This window comes from Cutaneotrichosporon oleaginosum (assembly GCF_008065305.1).
Source record: "Cutaneotrichosporon oleaginosum strain ATCC 20508 chromosome Unknown ATCC20508_contig01, whole genome shotgun sequence".
In the NCBI taxonomy this organism is placed as follows: domain Eukaryota; kingdom Fungi; phylum Basidiomycota; class Tremellomycetes; order Trichosporonales; family Trichosporonaceae; genus Cutaneotrichosporon; species Cutaneotrichosporon oleaginosum.
In genome coordinates, this window is record NW_027072170.1 from 2,220,861 (window position 1) to 2,246,920 (window position 26,060).

A 26,060-nucleotide genomic window follows, 5' to 3' on the forward strand; every position below is an offset into this window, starting at 1 on the left:
CGCCCACTGCATCATCTACTCAATACAGTACAAACAACATGTTCCCAATCGACTATCTCTAATTAATCTTCGCCGGGCTGTGTACTATACTCGCGCCGTTCCCGTTCCCGTTTCCCGACGCGGGGTCATGCGATCGCCGTGGCGGGCGGGGCGGGAGGGCGAGTTGGAGCTGCGGCGGGGGTGGAGGGGGCAGCTGCTGTTGTGGTGGTGGGGTAGGGAGGCCGTTCCGCTGCGGGGTGGTTATCGCGATAGCGGGTTTTGGTGCGGCTGTCGGTGGCGGCGCCGGCTTAAACGGCGGCAGTGTGAGGACGCCAACGCGGTTGCCAAAGCCGGCGAGGACGGCGCGGCCGCCCGCCGTGAACGGCCGCACGGAGACGTACCCCAGCGGCTGGTGGGTCGGGACAGTGAAGCTGCCTGCGCTCGAGGGGAACGAGGCGCGGCCGTTCATGCTGAGCATGCGCTCCGCACGGCGCGCGCGCATCGACAGCTCGCCCTCCGACGAGGTCGAGGGCGCGTTCCGTGGAGACGTGCCCCGCGTCTTGCGCTGGATTGCGTCCAATGACACTGCTTCAGCCATCAGGATGAAGCCGTTCCACGGGCTCGCGAGGTCGAGCGCCCACAGCTCCCACTGCGAGTCGTCGATGCCGCTGCCTTTACGCAACAGGCCGACAACCACGTTGTCGACCAACACCCATCCTCCCTCCGACGCTTCCACTCCTCCAAGGGGCAGAATGCCGGCGTCCATCCACCGGCTGTCTGCTGACAGAGCTGTCGTCTCCTCGACAGGTAAGATCATGTTGTTCAGGCCCGTGAATGAGCCTGATCTGTCCAGCGGCGAGGGTGGTCGGTTATCTTCCCGCCACCCACTCAACCTCCGCGCTCCATGGGAGGAAACGGGGAAGTCACCAGGCGGTGCCAGGGATGACTTGACAGGCGTACCCATGGCGCTGGGAGACAAGCCCATGGTCGCAGCCGCGGGGTTGGAGAAGCCATTTGACAGGCAGCGGCTTCGCACGGGCATCGGCGGGAAGACGACGCTCGCGCGAATCAATGCCTTGGCATCTTCGAGCGCTTGAGCGCGGCGCGCCGGTGCGCAGCGGCAGAACGGACCTCCAGTTCTAGACAAGATGCGGTCGACGTACACGGTCGACGATGTCGAGGCGATAACGTAGAAGCCCTCGGTTGAGTGGATGTCGCACGATGTACAACGAGTCGAGTGCGGCGCCCCAATGTCAACGGCTCGGATTGGATCGTTAGACAGCGCGAGCAATGTTACCAGCTCGCCGTCCGTGTCGATGATTTCAACGTTTCCTGATCGATGTCCCAATGCGATGAGGCGGACTTTGTGGCCTCGCCAGCGTGCGGGAGCGTGGCCGATGGCAACGACGCGATCCGACTCGTCAAGCGACGAAATCAGAGGCATGGAAGACCATTCACCATGCTGTCGGCTCCAAAGGGTGGTCGTCGAGAGCGATCTCACGATAATGTCGAGGATGCCATCCTCTACGAATATGTCCGTGGTATGTGGGCCTTCGTCCTTCGCTGGAGGGACAAGGTCCACGACAGTGTCATCGTCGCGGAGTGCGCGCACACTACCGTCCGAGATTGCAACGAGCAGGGTTGGGCGCCGGAGAGGTCCTGGACTGGCAGCAGATACTGGCGAGGACGTAAACGGGTCGTCGACAGGAACGGGTGCGTCGTCAAAGAGGACGGAAGCAACACGGCCGTTGCCGCAGCCGATCTTGACACAAGACACGCTCTCCGTCTTGTCGTCTTCCGGGGTTCTCCAGAACTGGGACCGCCCACACCGAGAAACGACCATCACCCACATGCGATCGCGGCTCACTGCGGCGCCGACGATCGGATCGCCGCTGCCGAGTTCGGTAGGAACCATCTCGCGTGTGCCTGCAGCTTGATCATCGGCCGAGAAGCGCCACAGGCAGATCGAGTTGTCCACACCCACTGAGACGGCCAGCCGCCCGTCGGCACTAGCAGCGATAACGTCGATGTCGGATTCGTGGCTCGCGGGTAGCATGTGCACGCCAATCTGCGTAGCCATGGGTGGCTGCTTTCCACTGAGGAATTGCATCTCCATGGCTGGCGAGCTGCCGCCGTCGTCGCTCTCGTCATCACTTGCAGATTCGCCGCGGCCCAGGCGATTTCGCTGCGAGGCCAAGAGGTCAGAGTCCTTGAGCAGGTAGAGCAGAAGGCCGTACAAGGCCAACGCGGTCGCAGTCTGAGGGATAATGACCAGCTTGATGAAGTTCCAGACAGGCGTGAAAGAGGGGAGGCGGACGTTCCAGGGTGGCACTGTAAGTCTGCGGATGTCGGCTGGCAACATCGAGTGTCCAGCGCGGGGTAGAATGGCGATCGAGGAAGGCGACATTCCAATGCGGATGGACTGGAAGCCGCGTGGATTGAGCGCGCGCCAAAACGCCTCGGACAGAGACAGAGTCGCAAGCTCGAGGCCCGCAGTTTTGGTGGGGCTTGCGTACGCCGAAGTCGTGGTCGCGGTTGGCTGATAGCCGTAGAAGGATACTGCCGCAGTGCTTGCTGATCGCGACGAATCGCTCCAGTAGTAGAGAGAGAAAATGAAGAGGAGGATCACGATCAGGCTTACGCCCTTCGTCTTCCGTCCCTTCAAGAAGCTGCGCCACTGGAAACGCGCCGGGCGGCTTGCCTTGCGGCGCGCTGCCTCCTCGTCGCGCTTCTTTTCCTCCACCGCAGACAGGCCGCCGTTCGAGGAAAGAACGTCGGCCAGCTCGAGGCGCTGGGCGTCGATTGACAGGACCTGCTGTTAGTGGCAAAGATCATGAACATCGACGTACCGTCAAGAAGAAGGTGTGCAACATGAACCAATCCGTCACGATAACGACGGCCGCGAACACGCAAAACTCCCGTACCGGCTGTATGTGAAACACCAGGAAAGTAATGCCAAGTACCGCCAGGTCGGTGAGAGATGTGATTGCGATCGTGGTGCCGACTTTGCGCAGTCCCAACCCGATGCGAACGGGAACCGAGTGGCTGAAGGGGATGGAGAAAACGGCCTTGGTCAGGGTTGACATGTTCTCCACTCCGACGATGATAACGACAAAAGGAAGCATGTAGGTCGGGAGAACTGTTTTGCCCTTGCTCCAGCCCCAGCCGTTCCAGCCAAGTAATGCGAGGACGCTAAACGACATGACAGCCGAGCAGCAGAGCTGCACCACGCCAGTGAACGCGAGTCCGAAGCGTGAGTGGACCTTGGAGGCATTGGAAAGTTGGGCGAGGAGCACGACGAGGAATATGCAGTACAGCGCATATACGTAGAATGGCGGCTTGAGAGGAACTACCTCGAATGGGATGTCGCGCGCTCCGGGCGAGTACTAGGGGTCAGCAGGCGGTGGCGATTTCTCAGCTCACGGCAATCAGTGCGGAATCGGCGACATTGGAACCGGTGGGGTAGGTTTCGGTGAACACCTCGGCACCCAGAGGTTTGAGAGCCTTGGCGAGACGCGCGGACCACTCAGCCTCGAATGAGGAGCGTGTGCGCGATACATGGAACGGCACGGCGACCCCGCGGTAGACCTGGTCCTCGCTTTCGGTGAGGTTCCAAAGCGCTGACATGGGAGTCGCGCCCTCGATGAAAACGGCGTCAGGGGCCAGAAGGTAACATGGCCCGACTGCGGACGCAGTGCCATTGACGTCGACGAGGTGGCGAACGCATGCGGCGCCATCCCATGCGTCCTCGGCAATGCTGCGGATAGCAGCGGCAATCTCATCGTCACGCTGCCCCCAGGGGGCGCGCTCGACACCGTCGAGGACGTGCCCGACGTCCGCCCACGCTACGCGAAGGAGATCGACGTCGATCCGTCCTTCTGGTGAGGGCGCGGGGCCGGTGGCCGCCACCCAGGCCGTGTCGCTTCTGGGGTCGCTGGCCCACCATGGGCCCCACGGCACGTTTGGGAGGAGTGGCGGCGGATCGGGGAAGAACGTCTCGCCGAGTGGAGTGCTAAAGATGGCGAGAGGGGAGCGGGACGCGCCGATGGTGCCCGGAGCTGGGGCACGCGCAGGCCCCGCGGCGGCGTCATCAAACTGCCGCTCAAGAAAGGCGGAGAAGGTAGGGTAGAAGAGAGTGGTCATGACGATACAGTCGATGAGAAGAGTACGGACCTGAGGTCAGCTCCAGAGCGGCGAGGGCGCACTTGGTTTCTGGCGCAGTGCTCGCCAAAGACACGAAAGCCCTCCTGGACGTATCCGAGGAAGGTGAGTGGAGGCGCTGCGGGCTTGCGTCTACGGGCGCGGGGTGGGGGGCCATGGCCGTGGCCGTTCTCGGCGGCGGCGGGGCGCTGGCTCGCGCGTTGCCGCAGCGACGACGCCGAGGTGGCCGAGGGCGCGCCGAGCCAGGACATAGTAAGGACGGCGAAGGCAAGCGTTTAGGAAAGCATCGGCGGGGGAGGGTGGCTAGTAGTGTAGATGATGCGCGAGGTGGATGGAAGTTTGGCGTGCGGAAGTGGCTGGCTGGGGCAGGCTGCTGAGGTTGACCAGGTGCCGTATTCGTATCTGTATCCGCCGGTTAACTGCCGGCGGTGACGGCAAAGGGTGGGAGGAGGATTCGGTGGTTGTGGGGGGAGGGGATGGGGGAGGGGGGGGGGGGGGGGGGGGAGGTGGCGAGAGGCTATAGAGTGATGGCGAGGCCGAGGGGGATGGTGATATGGTGAGAAAGGGGAGGGTTGTTGTTTGTGATGGAGAGAGAGGGAGGAAGTGTGGGAGATGAATGAGCGCCAGTGAGATTGAGTTGATGCGAGTTGCGACGACCAAGTCGCGCGCAGCAGCACTGCGAGAGGAGCGCAACAGGGCTCCCACCCCAGCCACTGTACTCCAGGGCTGAGCCTACCACGTCCACCGCATAACGTTCCTGAACGCCTTTACAAGCGGCCATTATTGGATATCCTAATCAAAGTGGGTATGTGCGGGGTGGCACAAAGGCCCCCAGTGGCAGAGGCACACGCAGAGAGACCGCGCGTCACGGAATGCAACTTGCAAAAGACTCTGTGGTAATCCGCCTCAGCTGCCGCCTCCAAGCTGCGTCCCTCGCTGTTCTCCGCCATCTCTCCGCGCCCTTCCTCCCCTCCTCCCCCTCCTCCCCTGGCTGGGCTTCGCTACGCTGCTTCCCCCGCTTCCCTCGGCTTCAACTTCCGCCGCTCTGTTGTTCCCGGAGTACGGCAAGCCTCCCGATCGCAGCACCCACCCACCCACCAAACTTATTCCCCATCATAGGCACTACCGCTCTCGTCCCCGTCACGCCCAAGCCTTGCGCGGCTTACGTTGGCTGCCCACCACCGGAAGCTGCTCCTCCGACCTTTCTCAAGCCCCTTATCGGGACACGTACTGTGCTCGAGAACACGAGACGTCGAGATCTCTTGCGTGCTCGGCAACATGATCTACACATGCACTTGGGAGTCAGAAGACCACCTCCGGTCCTCACACCTCAACTCGGCCTCACTGCGCGAGGCTTTGAGCCTTCTGCGTGGAGATTTCGTACAACATCACATGCACTCCACTTCTCAGACACTCGGAGATAGCGCACAGAGGCGCCCTTGTTGCTGCAATGCCAATGCCGCATGGACCGGACCTTCGGGACCTGTGGCCTTTGAATTATTCCCCTGCAAGCGCCACTCCTGTGATACTGCGAGCCATGTCTTCTGTGAGACTCGCCACTAAAAAGATCGCCGACCACATGTCAGCGTCATGAGTGCCGACATGTCCTGCGCGGCAATAGAGTTAAATGGCCTACACGCGCCTTGACGACCGGCACTCTAGACGGCAGTTGACGCCGAGACACCTGTGAAACGCGGCCAGCACGCGGCTGGCTGCAACCTTTGGACACCATACATTGATGAAACGCCCGCTGGCGCTTAACGAGCGACGACCTGGCTGTGAGAAGCTAGTCACGTTTCCACGAAACCTCGACGAAACACCTCACTCCATCCCGTGGCGGGAGAAGCTTAGTGATGGACAGTTGTCTTGACATGGATATGACGCAGGACTTTGGGAGGTAGGCTAGGAGGGGGTCGACACAAGTGAGGCCAGGTACCAGGCCCCTCGTCATGCTCGGTGCCAGTTTAAAGTTGCCGGCCATCCGCAGCGCGCAGAAAACAGTGGCAGTGCACGGCACAACAGATCCTAGCCGCAAGACCTGTCTTGGCAGGCTGCGCATCGCAGACATCTTGAACCTACCGCCATGATCTGCGCCCAGGATGGTGGGAATCGCCAAGATGACGCCTGACCGTTTATTAGCGTCCAGGCCCGTGCTCCACGACCTCCGCACATGGTCGATGGCCAGGCCGGAAAAGGTCCAGCTATATGCTATCACATGCTCCACGCTCACGGGCATCACACCATGTTGGCTGCAGTGTTCTAGATCATTGCGACATACTGGAGCTTCCCTTCTTGACAAGCGCGCTGCGGCGCTCAGCGCCACCCGCACGACATTCTCCTCTGATTCCGCTGTGATGTCTCATCGACACGGCCTACGCCCGTTATTCCTCAGCCTCGGGCTCCACATTCCACGTCCGAGCGAGGCGCAACCAGAACTGTGCCTCAGAGGACCCCCGTCCACCCCAAGGGTTCAGACGCGAGGCGCCCGTCAAGGAGCGGAGGTGGTCATCAGTCAACTCCCACCCGCCAGCAGCGACGCTGATTAGCCGCGCGTACAGGTGATACGCATTGTGATGCAGCTGGTCGAGGATCAGCCGGCCGCGGCGTGCGACATCGTCCGGCATGGAACTGGAGGGCACAATTGACGGCTCGTCGAAGGCCTCCTCGTCGTCCTCGTCGCCAATAAGCTCGGACATGTCCGTTGCAAGGAGACGACGCGCGTCTTCCTCGCCTTCGGGAAGGGCAATCGGACCGTTGAGATGCCCACGCCCCATAGCAAACTCGCACACACCCACACACAGGTTCCACACGCGCTCCAGCATTTCGAAGACGACCAGCCAGATGCCTCCGGCCCGATTGGTGGCACTGAAGCCGACAGTCTCGGCTCGCACGCCTCTCGGAGACTGGTCCAGAAGAACGAGGGACCGGTAAAGCGCGAGGTCTGCGAAAGCGTAGCTGGTACTTGTGGCAACGGGCTTCTGTCCGCTGCGTGGGAAGCAAGTGAGAACCTCAGGGGACGGCAGCGACTTGTCGCGAGGTGCTCGAATATCTTCCTCGTCGCCCAGAAGTGGCAGCGAGTTGCTAAGGTCGATGAACATGTCGTACCCATCAGTATGTGACTTGAACACGGTGTCGGTTGTCGCTGTTGTTAGCCAGGTGCCTAATCATGCGCAAGCGCACTTGCTATCCAGCCACCTGTTCGGGCTTTGACAGAGTCGATGTCCATCAACCCGATGTTACCGAGGAAGGCAGATGAGCGAGCCCCGGCGTTGGCAGCAGAGGACGGTGGGAGACCCATTGCCCATACGCACCAGGCGAATGCGCTTAGTGGCAAGATCGGTGGGGGCGAGTAGAGCAGCTGTCGTCAGTTCCAATACTCCGCCTTAACCGCACAATTCGTTGCCCAGACAGCGATGCCTTGTACACCGTAACGATTGAAGGGCCGAGCATGGACAGCAGAGCGGGAAAGTATGTCACCGGATTTGACGTCTATCTTCAGCGGGTGACAGATGCACTGGGCTCCTAGCGTGCCGCCTCCAGAAGAAGCCGCACTTGCCGTCCATTGGAGTACTCACGCTGACGCCACGCGACAATCGCGCCGCGACCGTGGTCGCACTTTGCGCCGCCGACCCAGTCAAACCCTCCGCCTTATGTGCGTTCCACGTTGCGTCCAGAAGCGCGATAGCGGCATCGTAGGCTGGCGCGGTCTTTGCGAATGGGTCCCCTAGTCCCTCGAGGCTGTCATACAAGTGTTCAAGCGGAGCAGCGAGGTCAAACGCAGTATCCGATGGTGTGGGCGGAGCTAGTGTGAGTAAAGTTCGCTGGCAAGGTAGGTGGAGGCTGACCGCCATTGTCGAGGGACGGTAGAGCGTGGGCGACAGAGGGAGAGATCAAGTAGGACGGGAGGCAGCAGCACATAAGGGGGCACAAGCCGAGTTGCGCAGAAGGTATAATGAGAGGCTGACGAAAGCGAAGGGAGGTGAGGTGAGGGCAGGTCGGCGCAACTCACCAAGCACTGCGCCTAGAGTGGCCATGCGTCTTCCGCGCCCAGCATCAACACCTTCGCGTGTACGTGAACGGAACAGACCAGCTCCAGGGAGTCCATGATGGGTGAAGATCACAAGGTCAGAGCCGCGCGTGTGCAACCCGGAAGGAAGGGTGGTGTGCTCGATGAGCGCTGGGGGGAGAGTGGTATCTTAGATTAGCGAACGCAGGGTAGAAGCGCGTGATAGATGACAGCGAAAGAAAGTGTAGCGCGCCAAGGAGGCTGCAACGCAAACATGGACTGCGACTGTGGTTCGTCCTCAAGATGGAGAGCCCCGAAGAACGAGTGAAGGCGGAACGAGACAGAGTGGAGTGCCCACATCGCGGAGGACATACCATCTGAGAGAGAGCGGTAGTAGACGACCTCTTGGCCTGTGAGATCGTGGAAGTGGGTAAGAAAAAGCGCTGCGAGGGGAGGCCACGACATGGTGAGAGGCGGAGGGATGATGATGATATGTTGAACGATCGTTGAAGAGTGGGACGAGATTGTTTATGCGGTCATTTCGGAAGTGGGCGGACGCGTCTACCCCACGCGTCCACGTCATACATACAATCCAGGACCCATACATCCCGCGCCACCCAACCATAACCTCACTGCAATCATCACATAGTACTCTACAGCTCGTCCAATGCATGAATCTCTTACGCGAAGTAGTGGTGTTCCTTGGCCTTGCGGGCCTGCACCTCGAGGATACCTCCAATAAAGTGCTCGTGCGACAGCTGCGTTGCGTTTTGCCTCAACGCGAGCTGTTGTCAGCGGATAATCGATTTTCTCACTTCGCAAAGGGCTACGCACCATGCCGGCTTCCACACACACGGCCTTCAACTGGGCGCCGTTCATGTCCTCCGTTGAGCGGGCGAGTTCCTCGAAGCTGCGATCAGCATTAGGTGCGTGCGCATAACTCACTTGACACCAGAGTGGTTGAGCTTGCGTGCATGAATTTGGAGAATCTGCTCGCGCGACGCCTCGTTTGGCAGAGGGAACTCAATCTTGCGGTCAAGCCGCCCGGAACGAAGCAATGCGGGGTCAAGAATGTCGATACGGTTCGTCGCAGCGATCACCTTGATGCGCGAGTCCGATGAGAATCCATCCAGCTGGTTAAGGAGCTCAAGCATAGTGCGCTGCACTTCACGGTCACCAGCCTTGTTGTTGTCGAAGCGCTTGGTACCGACAGCATCCAGTTCGTCGATGAAGATGATGGCGGGCGCCTTCTTCTTTGCGAGCTCAAAGGCGTCGCGCACGAGCTTGGCGCCATCACCAATGTACATCTGCACGAGCGCCGGTCCAGCCAGCTTGAGGTAACACGCGCTCGTTTGCGCAGCACACGCACGCGCTAGCAGCGTCTTGCCTGTACCTGGGGGGCCGTACATCAGGCATCCCTTCGGTGGCGTGATACCGAGCGTCTTGAACTTGTCCGCCTGCTGCATCGGCAGCACACTGTTGTCAGCTCAAGTCGAGAGGCAGGATAGCTTACATGGCCTCGACCAGCTCCTCGATCTGCTTGTCCAGCCCACCAATGTCGGCATAGCTCTCCGTAGGCCGCTCGTCGACCTCCATTGCCTTCACACGCGCGTCGTACTCTTCAGGCAGCTTGTCAAGAATCAAGTACGAGTCCTTGTTGACGCCAATCAGGTCTCCGGGCTGTAGCTCATTGTGGGGAACGAGGCCGATAATGGGAAGGAAGACGGTCTGGCATGAGCACAGAACGACAAGTCACATTGCCATTGAAGCTTACCTGACGAGTTGTCGTCTTGATGACGGCGCATTTCGACTTCTTGGCGTTGTGCTCATTGTGCGCCGCGCCCTCTTGCGGTTCGGCATCAACGTCGAGGATCTCCACCACCTTGGACACAAGATACGGCAGCACCTTATTCTGCTTGATCTTGGTCGTATTGTCTTTGATCTTCTCAATCATCTGGTCGCGCTCATGACTGAGGCGTACGTTCTCCTGGCGCATCATCTTCACCTCGTTATCGATCATGCGCGTCTGCATGCGAATCTCCTGCGCGTCGGACTGGCATTAGCATAGTTGTTATCGCCTCAAGAATGAGTCCCACCTTCAGGACATGGTCCGGGATGTCATCCCAGGTCTCCTCGACAGGCTTTGGGCTCTCCTCCATCCGGACGTCCTCGCCGGTGGCGGCAGCGGTCTCGGCGTCTGCAGAGCTTTCAGCAGGCTTGTCGGCCTGCGGGGGTGGGTTCGGGGGAGGGGGATCTGATGCTGGCGTGGACATGGTGAGGGAGTGCTGTAGGGAGACGAGGGCTTCAAGCAGCGCTGATGATGGCTTCGTGAGCGACAACAGGGGACGGAATCAAAAGGCGACTCGTCAGCGGGCGACTGCATCCTGCAATAGCTTTGTAATGGAGCGCCCACAAGAAATTACTAACTCCACTATTGTGAATTGTGTGCTCAGGTATAACCCACCACGTGGCCTGACGTCGGTTGACTGGATGGATGTGGAGGTGCTCGCGACTTGATACTGGCATTCTCAGTAATCTACAATCTCATCCTTCTTCCCCCTCTCATCAGCAAGATACTACTGGCTGGAGTCCGTTGCAATGCGCTTCTCGACCCGCAACGCGTTCTATCTCCGCGCTTCAAATTACCGCGTTATCCCGCTCTTTCTCTACCTCGACGAGCGCCATGTCGACTGGATGAGCACCGAGACACTCGATGGAGTCATTGGCAAGCTGCACCCGAAGTACTGTCCCTTTCAATGATCTAGAACTGATCCTAGAATAAAGGAGTTGCTGACAGTGTCACGATATGAGAAGAAACACAAGGTCTACGTCGAGCGCGGTGGTGGGTTCTGTTGACATGATTTTGAGCTGACGTTTCAGAGGGGTACCAGTATTGCTACTTTCTAAGGAACACAACGCGCACCGAGGTTGTGCTACTCAAGGTGAGGGTCAAGAGCTCGCAGCACTTTCATTTTGTTCTTCCGGAGATCTTCGCCCTTGCTCACCCGCAGAAAAAGACCTTCTCGCTCCGCCCGCCGTCTCCAGCACCCCCCCAGCTTGCCCCGGAACCGAGTCGCAAGCGGAAGCGCTCTAGGCGCGCGCGCACAGATAGCATGGTCGCAGACGTGGAAGCTGCGAGAGATGATGCCGAGCTCCAAGAGGAGGTGATGGAAGTCAAGGCTGAGCCGCTGGATGACGAGGAGTATGTCCCGCGACCTTCTACGTTGGACGACGAAGACAACGAGACGCAGATCAAGGACTGGAAACCGGACGTCACGCTCGCGTACCAGGGTGAGCTTAACCTGTGTTCAGCAGTAGAGCTCCGTCGCCAGAGCTGACTGCAGGCTTCGGAACCTCTTCCGTGCAACTTGTGCTCATCGTCGAGCCCTACCCGCCCCTCCCGCCAGAGGAGTACGCGCCTCCTGCCTCTCGCCTCTCGACACGCTCCGTATCCGTCATGACCTCCCGCTCTCGCTCTCGCACCGGCATGAAGGGGACGCGATACTCGTCAACGTCTTTGGCGCTCGATGTCGCCCCACGCGCACCAGCGCCTCAAGTTAGGAACATGCGAAACGCGACACGCTCCGCCTCTGTCGCAGAGACTGGGGGATCGTGGCGTGGGTCACGCAACCTCCGCGATGCGAGCGCCACCCCCTTCGCGAGTGGGCAAGGGCGCACGAGGACACCACTGTTCATGCCCCGTGACACGCCATTTGACAATGACGAGGAGGACGAAGAGGAGCACGAGGCCTTTGCGGAGGCGCTCCGAGACGGCCGATTCCGACTGCCCTCTGTAGCACCAAGGGAGCAAGACGATGAGGACGACAATCCTTTCGATGAGCCGGAGGGCATGATGGCCCTAGGTGAGCGCCTGGTCCACGCGTCCCAGATAGAGGAGGGCGTGTACCGCAATGCGGCGGGATGGGAGGAGATGGGCGAAGGAGAGGAGAGTGATGTGCTGGGGCGGCAGGAGCCGGGAGAATAAACGCAGAGTTGCTCGTCAGTTATAGCAGCTTGCAATTTCTATTCAAATGCATGATCACGGCTACATCTGTTGTTAGCAAGAATCTTTTAAGAGCACTAACCATCTTGCCGCTAATGCCACCGTACTGTCCGCCCTCGTACTCCTTGCCCAGACGCTTGCGGCTGTTGAAGATTGCCGCGTCGATCAGTGACGCAACTGTGAGGACTCCGCCTACGATGGCACATGTGCTGGCGTAAGCGGGGGAGCTCACGCCTTCTCTCCTCGCACTCGACTTACCTCGTCACAAAGTGCGCGAAGCTCTGCCGCGTCTCAGTGTGGATGATCTTCATCGGCGAGATTTCGTAGTTGATGAAGACGCCCGGAATGGCCTGAGTGTGGTGGCTTGTGATACGCCCGTCACCGTCGCGGCTCGGCATATTGCCTTGAGCCAGGTCACGCTCATAAGACGTCACGGAGTACTGGTTTGTCGGGATCTCGTCGCCGTTCAAGTATACAAACGTTGTGGAGACCACTTTGACGAAAATTTGGTACATGTAGTTGGTGTTGTCTGGGGTTAGCCGGCACGCAGTGACAGGAGGGAGCAGGCGCAAGAGATCACTGGCAGCACGTCTGCTTGGCATGACAGATGCGTCTTCAATTCTCCGCCATGACTCACCCTCATGCCTATGATTCTGTCGTCCCTGCAGCGGGTCGCTGATGTGTAGCGCGCGGCGCGTTTTCATCTCCTTGGGTTCCATGCGCGCCTTTTCGGTCGGTAAGACATCAGCGCCGAAGTGGAACTTGATGATGCGATGGCCAAAGTCGTGGTGGTTCTTGTCCTTCAGGTAGGGCACGAGCTCCGCGATGTTCATGCCGTGGCGCATGAATGTGCTGCCATACGAGAAGTGAAGATTACCGATGACCTTGTTCACGCGCACCTGGCCGCTGAGGCGGCATCCCTCCTCGTTCTGCTGCTCCATCTTCTCGCTCCATCCCTCCTCGACACATTGCTCGATGCCGTCGGGGTTGACAAAGCTCCACCCCTGGCGGACGTAAGCCTGGCGAACATCCTCGCACGAGTTGCAGCACCCGTTTGGAGGTGGTGACGCGCCGTAGCAGCTGCCGCAGTAGTTGGGGTCCTTGGTCTGCGCCGCGCGCTCCACGTCGCCCTTGAGCTGCCCCATCCGCTTCTCTTCGAGATACGTTCCGTCCGCCGAGATACGCTGCTTCGACATGTCATGGGAGACATCATGCTGTCGTTCCCCAGAGAGGTCCATGACGTCCAGCGACAGCATGTAGCAGGGGACGCGCGGGAACTCAATATCCATCTCGATCACCAGCTTCTCTCCACGCGACCGGTCGACCTCTAGCGACGGCTCGAGCCGGATACGCCTGTAGTCGATGAATTCGAGCAATACGGACGTTAGGATAATCGAGAACGAGATGAATGTCACTTCTGTCAGCTGCGAGCGTCTCATGAGCTTACACAAAGCACCAGTACGCGTGCGGATCCTGACATCCTCCATTGTCTGATTGTCAGCGGCGCACTCGGCGTTCTCACCTTGCCGAAGGCATCCAGCCCTTGGAAGGCGCCCAAAAAGCCATTCCGTCCCATGGCTAATGTGACCGAGTGCGGTGTGAGTCCCAAGTGGGTTGAAGCAAGATGAAGACGCGCTGCATCTTCCAGCGCGTCAATCCGTCCTCTCCGCACTCCCGCCCGCGCTGCACTTGCGCCTGGCGCCTGGGTCCATCATGTCACCAACACGTGGAAGGTGGAGGTGTCGGCGGGATCAAACCAAATGCTCCCGGCGGGCGTAAAGTCGAGCGCGACGCTGGCCACGCGCGTCGTCGACGACGCAACGAAGCTGGACATTCCTACAGCTTCCATCACAACTCTCACCTCCTCTACACTAAAACCGCGCTCCCACTTTACACAAATACAGCGCGATGGCCGCCTCCATGTACCAGCGCGACCCCCGCGCCGTAAGTCGATTCTGGGAAGCTGCGCTGACGAGCTAGGGCCTCTTCCTCGGAGGCTCGCGAGTGAGCGGCGCCGAGGTGCGCGACCAGAATGGTGGGTAGTCTGCGCGCGTTGTACTAACGGCTAGTCATGTCGTGCCAGTCGGTTTCAAACATTTTGAAGTCGTCGCTCGGCCCTGTCGGGTTAGTTGAACGACCTCCCTCGAACTGACAGCAGCCTTGACAAGATGCTTGTTGACAATGTCGGCGACGTTACGATCACAAATGACGGCGCGACCATCCTTTCCCTCCTCGAGGTATCGCACCCCTCGGTGAGATTATATTTCAACGATTAGCAGCTGACGACAGGCGCGCATCCTCGTCTCTCTTGCGACTCAGCAGGACAAGGAGGTTGGCGACGGTACCACTTCGGTCGTTCTCCTCGCTTCAGAGCTCCTGAGGCGAGCAAACGAGTTGGTGCGCAACAAGATTCACCCCACCACTGTCATTGCTGGGTACCGTCTTGCATGCAAGGAGGCGTGCCGCTTCATGGCCGAGCAGATGTCTACAAAGGTCGACAAGCTCGGCAGAGAGGCCCTCATCAACGTCGCTAAGACGTCAATGAGCTCCAAGATCCTTGCGGCGTGAGTGCAGCAATTGCATATGTCCGCAGAACTAACCTGCAGCGATGACGATTTCTTTGCGCCCCTCGCCGTCGACGCTATGCTCGCGGTGCAGACGATTAACGGCCGTGGCGAGAAGAAGTATCCCGTCAAGGCTGTTAATGTGCTCAAGGCCCACGGCAAGAGCGCGCGGGAGTCGTTCGCGGTCAAGGGCTACGCCCTCAACTGCACCGTTGCCAGCCAGGGTGAGCTACTCTCACGCGTTGCCGACTGACCCACCAGCCATGAAGACGCGCATCCAGGGTGCCAAGATCGCATGTCTCGACATGAACCTTGCCAAGCAGCGCATGCATCTGGGGGTGCACATCACCATTGACGACCCATCTCAGCTTGAGGCTATCCGCGCCCGCGAGTCCGAGATCACGCTGGAGCGTGTCCGCAAGATTCTCGCGTCCGGCGCCAACGTCATCCTCACGACGAAGGGTATCGACGACCTTGTGCTCAAGGAGTTTGTGGAGGCAGGAGCCATGGCCGTGCGCCGGTGTCGCAAGGAGGACCTGAGGCGTATTGCCAAGGCAACGGGAGCGCAGCTTGTGTCTTCGCTGTCGAACTTGGAGGGCGAGGAAACGTTTGAGGCGTCGTCTCTCGGTTACGCGGAAGAGGTGGTGCAGGAGCGCATTAGTGACGATGAGCTCATCCTCGTGCGCGGCACCAAGGTGGTCAACTCTTCCTCGATTATCCTGCGCGGCGCGAACGACTACATGCTCGACGAGATGGAGCGTGCCCTGCACGACGCACTTTCCATTATCAAGCGCACGCTTGAGAGCGGTAGTGTCGTGCCAGGCGGTGGTGCGGTGGAGACCGCCCTCTCCATTTACTTGGAGAACTTTGCCACAACTCTCGGGTCTCGGGAGCAGCTCGCCATTGCCGAGTTTGCTGCCGCGCTTTTGACAATTCCCAAGACGCTAGCCATGAACGCGGCCAAAGACTCGACCGATCTCGTCGCCAAGCTGCGCGCGTACCACAACGCTGCGCAGTCGTCGGCTCCGGGTGACCCCAAGCGCCAGCTCATGTTCTATGGCCTCGACTTGCTGAATGGCGAAGTCATCGACAACCGTGCCGCTGGCGTTCTCGAGCCCACAATGTCCAAGATCAAGAGTCTGAAGTCGGCGCTGGAGGCAGCCACGTCGCTGCTCCGCATCGACGACAGCATCACTGTTACTCCCGAGCAGCCCCGCGAGGACCCCCACGACCACATGTAGATCGGGTAGATCAGGAGATCATACGGCAGCGTATAGTAGAGAGGGATTGCATTGATCGGACGAGCGGAGCGGTCTAGCGGACGTTGTGGACCTGAGATGGGACGGACACGTGCTTACGCAACTGATCAGCGTCACATCAGATGAGTGAAAATATGTTACACAACAAGTTGTTCTCGGACAACAGGCGGCAACGACAAGTATGAAATAGCGAACATGACTCTAATGACTTGGGTCTTCCATCATTTATTCATCATTCACAGTTGAGCAGCTGATGGCTCGTTGGTGTTCCCGCGTGCCTGTCCTCCACGTGATGACAATGAATAGTTTCCTGGCACTTTCACAAACTCCCGCTGTCGGGTAGAGCGACGGCACAGAAACGCAGAAACGGTCGTAATGAGTATAGTGTCTCGCTTGACAGACTTTGGGAAGAAAATGTTCACGATCCTGCACGAAGAGTCTCTCACTTTTCAGTGCAGAAAGCAGCGGGACGCAGAGCTACAGGCATGCAACACGGTTGCTCGACGCGGTCTGGTGAGCCGAGCCAGCCGAGTCAGGGACGCGCCTTGTCTTGGGTGGAGAGGGGTGTAGCTTGGCTGATTTGGGGTGAGGTTTTGAGCGTAAAAGCCGGATGACCCTGAGAAGTTGAGAGTGCTGGCTGGGATGGAAACGGAGTTTCAGGGCAATCGCGACGGGTATCGCGAATTGCCACCGCAGCGCCATGACCTCTCTGCCACCCCCACCCCCCAGTCCATGTCACGCGTTCACGCTCACTCGCATTCCCACTCCAACTTTCTCTCTTCAGTCACTTCCCGTTTCTTATCTACTTGCACCACCCCGGCGTCTCGACTGTCTGTTCTTAAACAGCGCGCCGCACGCCCCACCACCGCGCCCCCGTCCCACCCTCCTGTCCCCACGCGTCGCGCCCGCATGGCAGGTTTCGCGCTCATGAGGGGAAGCGGGGGCGCGCAGGTCGCCTTCCCTCAGCCGCCCCAGCAGCAGCGACAGCCCACAAAGATACCCAAGGCCAGCTTTCTCAGTCGCATGCGCCGCTCCCAGTCTCCACCCCCCGTCATCACTCCCTTTCCACACCCCACCGGCGCGCCCTCTAGCTCATCAGCATCAGCATCAGCATCGACCGAGCCATCGCCTCCACGCACGTCCTTCTCCTCTCTCATGCGCGGCGCCAAGCCCCCACCCGTCACCGTTCCCGACCCGGCACTGTACCGAAAGCGCAACATGTCGTCGGACTCGGTTGGTGCGGGCGCGCAGTCACCCAATCAGTCCATGTTCTCGCGCATATCGAGTTCCGCACGCTCGTCGCCTTCTCCTCGCGATGCGCGGTTTGGTGTCCGGTCCCCCGATGAAAATCAGAAAGCATTGCCTCCTATGCCTGGGGGGCGCCCGGGCATGAGTACCTCCAAAAGTACTGGCAACCTCGTCTCCCCAACCACTTCCACAGTCGAGCTTGCGTACGACATGTCTTCTGCGCCCTCGACGGCCGGACTTGCCTATGCCGCATCGTCCTCGGGCCCGTCGACCGCCGGCCTCCCACACCCTGTCTTTGGGACACCGTCGGCTGGCATGTCACACACGCCCCAAAGCGCCTTCAGCCCACCTCCACAGAGGACGCAGCGCGGCGCAGATCCATTGGGCCCATCCGAAGTCCTCACCCAGGATTCGTCCTCACGGATACACGACACCTTTGGCCGGTCCGCACGTGCCAATGTCCCTCCCAGTGAGAGCGACTATGGAGAGAATGGGGGATACTCGTCGACGGCCTCTGAAGATCGCTTTACCTCAATTCCACGGCCAAGTCGGAAGCTGCGATCACGACCGTCACAACGGGGTCTCGGAGAGGAGGTGCGCGTTGCGCGTGAAGCGCTGGATTCCCCGCCACCGCATATTCGGCGCGCGCCAGACGATCCCGCGAGTGGCAGCAATGAGAGTGCCTTTGGCGCTGGTACAAACAATACTAGCCCACAAACAGGTGTCTCTGCTTCTTCGCTCGGACTCGACATTAGTCAGTCCCCGATGAGCACAGGAGAAACACATGTCACAGCCCACCATTTGCCCAACATGCCCATTGCGCCGCCGATGGGCGCAGACGAGATCAATACGTCTCTGCTAGCGACTCAGGCCGCTCTGGACTGTGAGAGGCTGGCCGTTGTCTCCTGGGACGAGGCTGAGAGGTGGAAGAAGGTGAGTTGCATCACAAGCTAACGCTAACGCATCAGGAGCTGTCTGTTGTCATGGGCAATCTTCGCGCCGCCGAGGCCAAGTACAACCGTGAGCTCAAATTCCTTGCAATGTCACAAAAGGTTGCACACCTCGACTCCTCGACAACCAGCAAGCGTGACTCAACGTCTCAAAGCTTGGCATTACTTCAGGAGCGCGTAGATATGGCCGAAAAGGTATGAGGCGCCGTTTCATGTTCTGACGGCTAGGAATTGCACCCAGTGCGCGAGCGTGAGGCTGCGTTGCGAAGGCGCTTGAATGAGCACTACGCTGGCGTGCTTGCACGCGAATTGAGGCATCTTCAGAGGCGTGAGAACCAGACGAGCAGGCAACCAAGCGAACCAGCGCGTGCACTGGAGGAAGCGCAGACCCGCGAGTTCCATTACGCGCAGAGGATCCAAGAGCTCGAGCAACGGCTCGCGGCAAGCGGCGCGACTGGTGGCACTCGAAGCCTGGGTGCCGATGCCCTGGCTACTCCCGACGTTGAAGCGCTTCGGAGACGCGAGCAGGACCTTGCACGGCGTCTCGAAGAAGCTGAGGCTCACATTCGCGATCAAAATCACTCTCTGGAAGATCAGCGGCAGCGATTCTCCCAGCAACTCCATGTGGTTGAGGCAGAGCGCGACACGCAAGCGAAGGGTATATCGCAACTCACTGCCGAGCGTGACGAGCATGCCAACCATGCGCAAGCCCTTGAGTTATCGCTGGCCGACCAAGTGCAACTCATCCGCCACCTTGAGTCTGAGCGCGATTCGCACGCCCAGCGGTCGCGCCAGCTTCAGACTGAGCGGGACGCTCACGCCGACAGGATACGCGTCTTCGAGACGCAAAGCGGAGGCGAGAACGAGCAGCTGGCGTCTCTCCAGGGCCAGTTGGCGAATGTTATGGCACAACTGCGCACCACGGAAGCCGACCGCGACGGTTTTACCGCGTTGTCTCGCGGACATGAGGAAGAGATCAGTCGCCTAACGGACCGCATCGACGCGTTGGAAGAGCAGCTCGCGGAAGCCGGTCGGCGCGAGCAGGTCCTGGAAAGCAACCAGCGGGCGCTCGAACAAAACGCGACCACTTTCGACGGTGCTGTGGCTCAGTTCTCCAAGGATCGCGAAGAGTGGCTCAACGAACGCGACGAGATGTTGCAGCGGCATAATTTGGAGCTTGATGGTCTTTTCCAGGAGCGCGACGACCTCGCTGCCGAGCGCGACGACAGCGCCATGCAACGTGACGACCTCATCAAGAAGTGCAGTCAGCTCGCCGACAAGTGCGATAGCCTGCTCAAGGAGCGCGACAATCTCGTCAAGGAACGTGAGAGTCTTGCCAAAGAGCGTGAGGGCTTTGTTATGGAGCGGGACGCCCGCGACCTGGAGCAGCAGTCATTCGTTTCGCGGCACGAGACTTCAACATCCCTCACGCGCGCCTTGCACGAGCGGATAGGTGCCAGCCTTGGTGCACTTCTTGGCCGTCCACCAGTTGCCGAGGAGGACATGGCTTCTGCTATCGACGAGGCAGCGGCTCAGATGGCCAGACGCGATCGTGATATCGCCAGACTGCGTGAGGAAATCGAGGACATCGTTGCGGCCAACGAGGGTGCCGACGCCGACTTCAAGAGGGTTTCGAGTGAGCGCGACGAATGGAAGAGCGTGGCGGAGACTGCCAAGCGAGAGGCTGCTGTCGCGACGGCAGCGCAGCGCAGCACCCAGGACGAGCACATGGAACTTGTTCGCAAAATGCGCACTCAAAACACCGAGATTTCGGAGCTTAGGCAGCGCTTGGAGCTCACTGGTGCTGAAGGCACCCCCATCAGCTCGCCGGAGCTTGTAATCAAGGTCGCCAAATTGGAAACCGAGCTCGCTACCGTTAATGAAGTCCTCGCCAAGGCATGGAGCGTTCTCCCCGCCCCAGCCGCTGCCGGAGATGCCGGACTGAGCGACCCTCGCATTGTTTCCCCCAACTCGTACATCAACTTTGCGGCGCTGCAGCGCGCTTACGCCGGCCCTCCGGCCAGTGACAAGTACCCCGGGATCGACCAGCTGCTGGACCGCATCCGTAGTGTCGTGAGCGACGGGCGTATCCTCGTGGAGCGAATGGCCAACCTTGAGAAGGACAAGGAGCGACACAAAGCAAACGCCAGCAAAGCAGCCAAGTTGGTTGGGAACAGCCAGCAGGCGCTCGAGACGTACAAGCGCCAAGTCGATCACCTTGAAGAACAGCTCGACGCCAATCAGCTTGCCCTTGAGTCTTACCAGCATCAAGTAGCCGAGCTACAGGACCAGATGGCGCACAGGTCAGCGACTGCTGCGTCAGAAAATAGCGACCTCGAGCGAGCACTGGCGGGCTTGCGTGATGCGCAGCAGCGGACGAGCCAGCTGTCCGCCGAGCTTGCAGCCAAGACGACTGCTCTCACGCATCTTCAGACCGAAGTTGAGACCCTGCGCACGCAGGCTTCGCGCATGGAGCAGGAGAATGAGGATGAGCGCCGGCGCTTCCAGGAGCAGCACATGGTCATCCTCGACGAGATGAACCTGGCGCAAGAACAAAACGACGCGCTGCGCACCAAACTTCGCGCAGCGAACGCTAGCACCACGAGTGTCAATCGCGCAAAGTAGAGGAGCGCGCAGCGAGCGGTTCGCGCCCTGGGCACCACGGACATGGCCACGTCTCACGGTGAACAGTGAGCTTTCGGCAGCTTGGCGACGGCGATGGCTGCATAAGACGCAGCCGACGTTGTAGGATGACCACGGATCGACGGACTTTGTCGGATAGAGACGCGACGCCATACCTCTTGGACTCTTCTTTTTGGGTTGTATCGGACGGATCCGAGCACGCCTCCAACCCGTTGTACACATGTACCACCACAAAATGCATGCCGGGCATGTCTCCATGCGATCATCGCAGCTGCAACTCGCCTCCGACTCAATTGCATTCGGCCCTTTTGCGCGATATGATCATACCAAACAAAGTCTTAGGCTGCTCAACTTGGCCGCCAAGAAAGTTGCCGAGTTTGAGTTTTCCCCGACCTATAGTGTGCGATTTGGGAGCTGCGATATGCTGGGCACGATGTCATCAGCCACCTGCTACGCCAAGCCGCAAAGTATCGGTCCGCAGCCGGCCGCCACCACAGGAATCTCGGCTTCTGGAACGGGCCTCCTTTGCCAGTCACCTCGGCGGACGGTAGGGCACCATCCGCAGTGGGCACGATGTCATCGACCGCCGCGTCCTCCTGCCCATCAGCTACCCTTCGGCAATCCCCAGATGATCCGGGAATGCCGTTCCGCCATTGGATCGGAAGGCATGCTGATGGACGACGCCGGTCTCGACCTCGCCCCTCAGTCGCAGGTGGGCTAGCGGTCCGTCTTGCGTCATCAGCCACTCGGCGATAAACTCTGGGCCACAGATGGCAGCCGCGAGGGGAGCACTTCCCTCAGCACGGCTCATCCGCAGCCGTCCCCCGTGGCGGTGCACAGCTGCGCCATCCGGCTGGAAACCACGATGTTATCAGATTGGCCGGGATTCCTACTCGCAGACTTTTTCTGGCGCGCAGCCAAGCCACGGCAGGAGGATGTCTTGGCCCAGAGACCAGGCCGGCCTATGCCCATCACGCGAGAGCCGTGATCCGCGCATGGGTGGCTGCACGATGTCATCGGCGTAGTGCATCCCCATTCGCCGTCAGCAGGCTGCGAGCTTCGCCGCAGGATCGCAGGGCGAGCTGGGACAGCGGCGACATGAGTAAGCGGCGAGAAGCTGCTTTGGGCTAGTCACCTCGCACCAACGGGTAATTCTCTCATGGCGTACGAGACTGCGGACCTTCACAGAAGCCACGCGAGACGTTTCCGTGGGCTGCGGATCACTGCCTCGTGGTCCGATCAAGCTGACATCTGCAGCACGCGAGGCTGCATGCTACTGAGGCTCTCAAGCTTACGATTGACAGTCGCAAAATAGGGCAGCGGACTATTTTTGCGGAGCGTGGCCCAAGGTGTTAGCATGCACTCCGAGACTGGATCAGGGTGGAGGATCAGCAAGCCGATCCATGATGAGCGCGGCACGACGTAGGCACCACTGCCCCGAGAACGATGAACGATGCAGGTGTGGGTGTGGGTGTGGGCGTGGGTGAACGTGCATGCGCCAAGTTTTGCCGGCGTAGGGCGTGACAAGTGGAGCGAGCATCAAAATGACTTGCCAAGACCATGCTAAAATGCTGACGACACGAAAGAGGTGCGAATGCACTCAGATGCTCATTCTAATGACTGCGGAGGCAGATCTGACTTTTGCCAGGTCCGTCTCAGGTTGTCCGGAGATTTCTCAATGAACTTGTCGGAACCAGATCCGGTTGGTCTTGAGACGTTAGGAACGCCTCGTTTACCAGCGCAGCAGGCTGCCGGCTGCTGGGCAGCTGGGCAGGGTCGTGTGCCACCAGGGGAGCTGGAAACTTGCTGCAGATCACCAGGCGCAGCAGGCCGGCGGGCATGTCCTGCCATGAGGGCAGAGGAAGAGTCGGAAGTAGCTGCGACCACCCATCCCCCAGCCTAGGCGCGGGCCGTGCCTGTCGCTGCGATCAGGCATTCCTCATTATGACGAGTTTTTACTAGTACTCCGCTCCCTACAGCCAGTCGCCCAGCGGCGGCACTTGCTGCGATGACGTCCAGCCTAGGCGATCAGACGAGGGACACCGGCGCTGCGCAGGGGTCCGAGAGCAGATCCCGCCCTTGCATGCGGGTAGCGGCGCTCGGGGCCAGCCCCCGCCGAAGACTCAAGGAAAATAACGCCTATGACGATGGCCGAGCCTAGAGTTCAGTGGAGGGCCCATCTGTCCACCCAAACGCTGCTCCACAGTGGAGCCTAGCGCAGCATGCGGTGTCGCGACTACTGTTGTCTACTGACTTGGCCTTCTCTCGAATTTCCTAGACCACGATGCGACATACGGTCCCGGAACACTTATAAGCAGCTCGCCGCTGCTCGACATCCCCATCCAGCAACAGCCACTCGACTCCCACCACTCCTCCCCACAGCCCCTCCCCACTCACCCCCACCGGTCCCCCGCCCCCCCCTCCCCCACCAACAATGAAGCATCTCTTCGCTGCCCTTCTCGCTATCGCGGTCCTCCCCGCCGACGCCGCTCCCTGGCGCCGCCAGCTTCCCTCCGGCGTCACGGCTGTTGAGGCGACGGTCACCAACCCCGACGGTTCGGTCGCGACCGTCACCCTCCCTCAGGTGATGGCGACGCCTGCTCCCAACAGCCAGTCGCACTCCGGCGGCGCCCAGCCCTCGGCTGACGGCACCCACACCCAGCCTGCTGCCAGCGGCACTGACTCTGGCGCCAAGCCATTCCCGACCCCCACCTCCCTCGACACTCCGATCCAGGGAGACTACACTGGCTTCCACCGCCCTCAGGTCCACTACACGCCCCCCATCGTGAGTCGCACAGTCGGAGCATCTCTGACAACCAGGGTTACATGGGTGAGCCCAATGCCTTCATCAAGGACAGCACCGGCACCTGGCACCTGTTCTACCAGTGTGAGTATTCTCTACATTTTTAGAAGCGACTTTGGCTGACATCAGACAACCCAACCAACGCTTCCTCCGGCGGCGAGCACTGGGGCCACGCGACCACCAAGGACGGCTACAAGTGGGAGAACCAGCCGGTTGCGCTCTTCCCCACTGAGGGCGAGACTTCTGTCGGCACCGGCTGCGTCGTGAGCGACCCCTCCAACTCTTCCGGCCTCTTCGGCAACGGCACTGGCGAGAACCTCGTCGCGGTCTACGGCACCTCCAGCGGTGTTCAGCTCGCTACCAGCCTCGACGGCCAGCGCTTCACTCCCCAGGGCACCACCGTCGCCCCCGAGAGGCGCGACCCCCGCGTCGTCCGCTACCAGGACTGGTGGGTCATGTCGGTTGTCTACAACGGCAAGGTTGAGATCCACACCTCTACCGACCTGAAGACCTGGACCCTCTCGCAGGAGATCCCTACTGGCGAGGTCACTTCGCCCCTCCTCACCAAGGTCGACGACAAGTGGGCCCTCATCGCCTCCAACATGACCGGCCCCAACGTTTACTGGGCTGGTGACTTCAACGGCACTGTCTTCGCTCCTGAGAGCCTTACTCCCAAGCCCATGGAGTGGGGACCGGACGGCTACGGCGGCGCTGCTTTCGTCGACGGCAACACTACGGTTTACATGACTCTCGCTGCCAACTGGGCCTACGCCGACAAGGTTCCTACCGGTGACCTCGAGTGGTGGCGCGGCACTATGACTGTCCCCCGTGTTCTTTCCATGTCCAACTCTTCGGCCGGCCACGTTCTCGCTCAGGAGCCTCTTAACCCCGCCCCCGTCATCGGCTCGCAGGTCGCCACCGTTGTTAGCGACAAGGGCAAGATCGACTACACTTTCGACGGTACCGCTGCTACTTCCCGCGCCATGATGGTCCTCCTCAACATCACCAACATTGAGGGCGCCACCCCCGACCACTCTGTTAACTGGACCTTCTACAGCGCCGACAAGAAGGAGTGGCTCGAGAGCGGCTACAAGTTCGACGGCACTGCCTGGATCCGCCGCGGCAAGGTCGGCCCCTTCAAGACCGAGGGCTACACCGAGGACATCACCGGCATGTACAAGCCCGAGGGCAACCACATGACTGTCGCCGCTCTTGTCGACCGCACCATCCTCGAGACCTACGTTGACAGCGGCAAGGCTGTTGCCACCAACCTCTTCTACTCGAACGCTTCGCTGTCGCAGGTTGGTCTCTGGGCCGACGTTCCCGAGGGCACCAACGTTGAGGCGCACGTCTTCGCCCTCAACAGCGCCTGGGAGAACACCGCGGACCACACCTCGTCGTCGATGTCTCCCGCCGCTTCGCCTACTGCCTAAACGCCAGTAATAATAATTAATTCGACCCGCTCCCATATGAGTGGCCTATTTTCATAATACAGAAGTCTTGAGTTGAGAATGCAGTGTAGTAACAATAGCGGGCGGTTTTGACGGCAGTCTTGAGCTTTCAAGGTACCCCTACAACTGACTTCGGATAATCAGCGACTAACATCAGAACACTACTCGGCGACAGACTCCAGCGCAATCCGTGTACCGCGCATTCAAGAGAAGTCTTGAGCTTCGCGAGATACCCAGCAACTGACTTCAGATACTCGGCAACTGAGTTATTTCTCAGCGACGAATTCAGGGCGAGCCAAGTGCCACATCCAGTCGATGACCCCAACTTGTGCCACGACAAGTCAAGGACTTCCAGGGCAATCAGGGGTTGTGGCCAACACTTGTCTGTCAGTCACAGCAGACATCTCGTCTTACCGTGGCACTCTTGCATATGACAACATGTCAAGTGTTTACCTCTACCTAGGTTCGCACAATGTTATTGACACGACGCGCATGCATAGGCGGAGGCGAATTATTTGAGCAAACACCTCGGCAAGTCTTTGTCAGCTAAGAGAGAACGACGCCACCCGTGAGAATGACACTGGGCTATCATGTAAGATGGCGCTGGAGGATGACACCTACGCCTATCGTGTGATGGCGGCCCGCGTCAACTGATACCAGCGTCAGGTGATAAGGTCGCGTAATCTCAAGCACACTCGGTCTCTCAGAAGTAACCAGCTCGACCAAGTCGGCGGGGTGGTTGCTTCTTGCCTCTGTTGCTTTATTATCGCATTGTGAACTAGAACATTCTCACTCAGTCGTCGGTCACGTGACGTACATCGTCACAGATCACCGACAACGTCTGCAGCAATATCTGCATGCCAAACGAGACGCCCAATGTCCTTGTATAGGCTGTCCAGCTGCGTGTGCGTAGAGCTGCACATTTAATGCCATCCGGAGTCACTGGAGCCGATCTGCCCTCGCGGAGATCGCCAGAGCGATCGTCATGATGAT

The 26,060-nt window shown here is 59.7% G+C and overlaps 10 protein-coding genes across 10 annotated transcripts; 5 read left to right on the forward strand and 5 right to left on the reverse strand.

The window, feature by feature from the left end:
• Positions 1–58: 58 nt before the first annotated feature.
• On the reverse strand, positions 59–4,391 carry COLE_00894 (uncharacterized protein; the record flags this gene model as incomplete). The annotated part of the gene is made up of 4 exons (XM_018427064.2): positions 59–2,791; positions 2,829–3,365; positions 3,403–4,152; positions 4,185–4,391. The coding sequence occupies 4 exons, from the start codon at positions 4,389–4,391 to the stop codon at positions 59–61; spliced, it is 4,227 nt and encodes a 1,408-aa protein (XP_018275011.1).
• A 2,130-nt stretch (positions 4,392–6,521) lies between these two features.
• COLE_00895 (uncharacterized protein) lies at positions 6,522–7,590 on the reverse strand (the record flags this gene model as incomplete). Its single annotated transcript, XM_018419346.2, has 3 exons — positions 6,522–7,282; positions 7,321–7,498; positions 7,534–7,590. 3 exons carry the CDS (start codon positions 7,588–7,590, stop codon positions 6,522–6,524), a joined length of 996 nt encoding a protein of 331 aa, XP_018275425.1.
• Positions 7,591–7,613: 23 nt separating this feature from the next.
• Positions 7,614–8,611, reverse strand: COLE_00896 (uncharacterized protein; the record flags this gene model as incomplete). Its single annotated transcript, XM_065626101.1, has 3 exons — positions 7,614–7,942; positions 8,150–8,335; positions 8,521–8,611. The coding sequence occupies 3 exons, from the start codon at positions 8,609–8,611 to the stop codon at positions 7,614–7,616; spliced, it is 606 nt and encodes a 201-aa protein (XP_065482595.1).
• Positions 8,612–8,826: 215 nt separating this feature from the next.
• On the reverse strand, positions 8,827–10,305 carry COLE_00897 (uncharacterized protein; the record flags this gene model as incomplete). Its single annotated transcript, XM_018424490.2, has 6 exons — positions 8,827–8,931; positions 8,981–9,056; positions 9,092–9,622; positions 9,660–9,874; positions 9,921–10,199; positions 10,243–10,305. The coding sequence occupies 6 exons, from the start codon at positions 10,303–10,305 to the stop codon at positions 8,827–8,829; spliced, it is 1,269 nt and encodes a 422-aa protein (XP_018275423.1).
• A 439-nt stretch (positions 10,306–10,744) lies between these two features.
• Positions 10,745–12,131, forward strand: COLE_00898 (uncharacterized protein; the record flags this gene model as incomplete). Its single annotated transcript, XM_018424489.2, has 5 exons — positions 10,745–10,887; positions 10,924–10,988; positions 11,027–11,088; positions 11,158–11,437; positions 11,491–12,131. The coding sequence occupies 5 exons, from the start codon at positions 10,745–10,747 to the stop codon at positions 12,129–12,131; spliced, it is 1,191 nt and encodes a 396-aa protein (XP_018275422.1).
• A 19-nt stretch (positions 12,132–12,150) lies between these two features.
• COLE_00899 (uncharacterized protein) lies at positions 12,151–13,725 on the reverse strand (the record flags this gene model as incomplete). Its single annotated transcript, XM_065626102.1, has 5 exons — positions 12,151–12,358; positions 12,408–12,678; positions 12,787–13,563; positions 13,597–13,639; positions 13,672–13,725. 5 exons carry the CDS (start codon positions 13,723–13,725, stop codon positions 12,151–12,153), a joined length of 1,353 nt encoding a protein of 450 aa, XP_065482596.1.
• A 332-nt stretch (positions 13,726–14,057) lies between these two features.
• On the forward strand, positions 14,058–15,954 carry COLE_00900 (uncharacterized protein; the record flags this gene model as incomplete). Its single annotated transcript, XM_018424488.2, has 7 exons — positions 14,058–14,093; positions 14,130–14,184; positions 14,219–14,273; positions 14,308–14,401; positions 14,439–14,713; positions 14,756–14,937; positions 14,975–15,954. The coding sequence occupies 7 exons, from the start codon at positions 14,058–14,060 to the stop codon at positions 15,952–15,954; spliced, it is 1,677 nt and encodes a 558-aa protein (XP_018275420.1).
• A 2,094-nt stretch (positions 15,955–18,048) lies between these two features.
• Positions 18,049–20,795, forward strand: COLE_00901 (uncharacterized protein; the record flags this gene model as incomplete). Its single annotated transcript, XM_065626103.1, has 5 exons — positions 18,049–18,153; positions 18,189–18,365; positions 18,399–18,547; positions 19,133–19,324; positions 19,460–20,795. 5 exons carry the CDS (start codon positions 18,049–18,051, stop codon positions 20,793–20,795), a joined length of 1,959 nt encoding a protein of 652 aa, XP_065482597.1.
• A 238-nt stretch (positions 20,796–21,033) lies between these two features.
• On the forward strand, positions 21,034–21,534 carry COLE_00902 (uncharacterized protein; the record flags this gene model as incomplete). Its single annotated transcript, XM_018419340.2, has 1 exon — positions 21,034–21,534. One exon carries the CDS (start codon positions 21,034–21,036, stop codon positions 21,532–21,534), a length of 501 nt encoding a protein of 166 aa, XP_018275418.1.
• Positions 21,535–23,400: 1,866 nt separating this feature from the next.
• COLE_00903 (uncharacterized protein) lies at positions 23,401–25,049 on the forward strand (the record flags this gene model as incomplete). The annotated part of the gene is made up of 3 exons (XM_018420558.1): positions 23,401–23,598; positions 23,634–23,700; positions 23,746–25,049. The coding sequence occupies 3 exons, from the start codon at positions 23,401–23,403 to the stop codon at positions 25,047–25,049; spliced, it is 1,569 nt and encodes a 522-aa protein (XP_018275417.1).
• Positions 25,050–26,060: the final 1,011 nt, after the last annotated feature.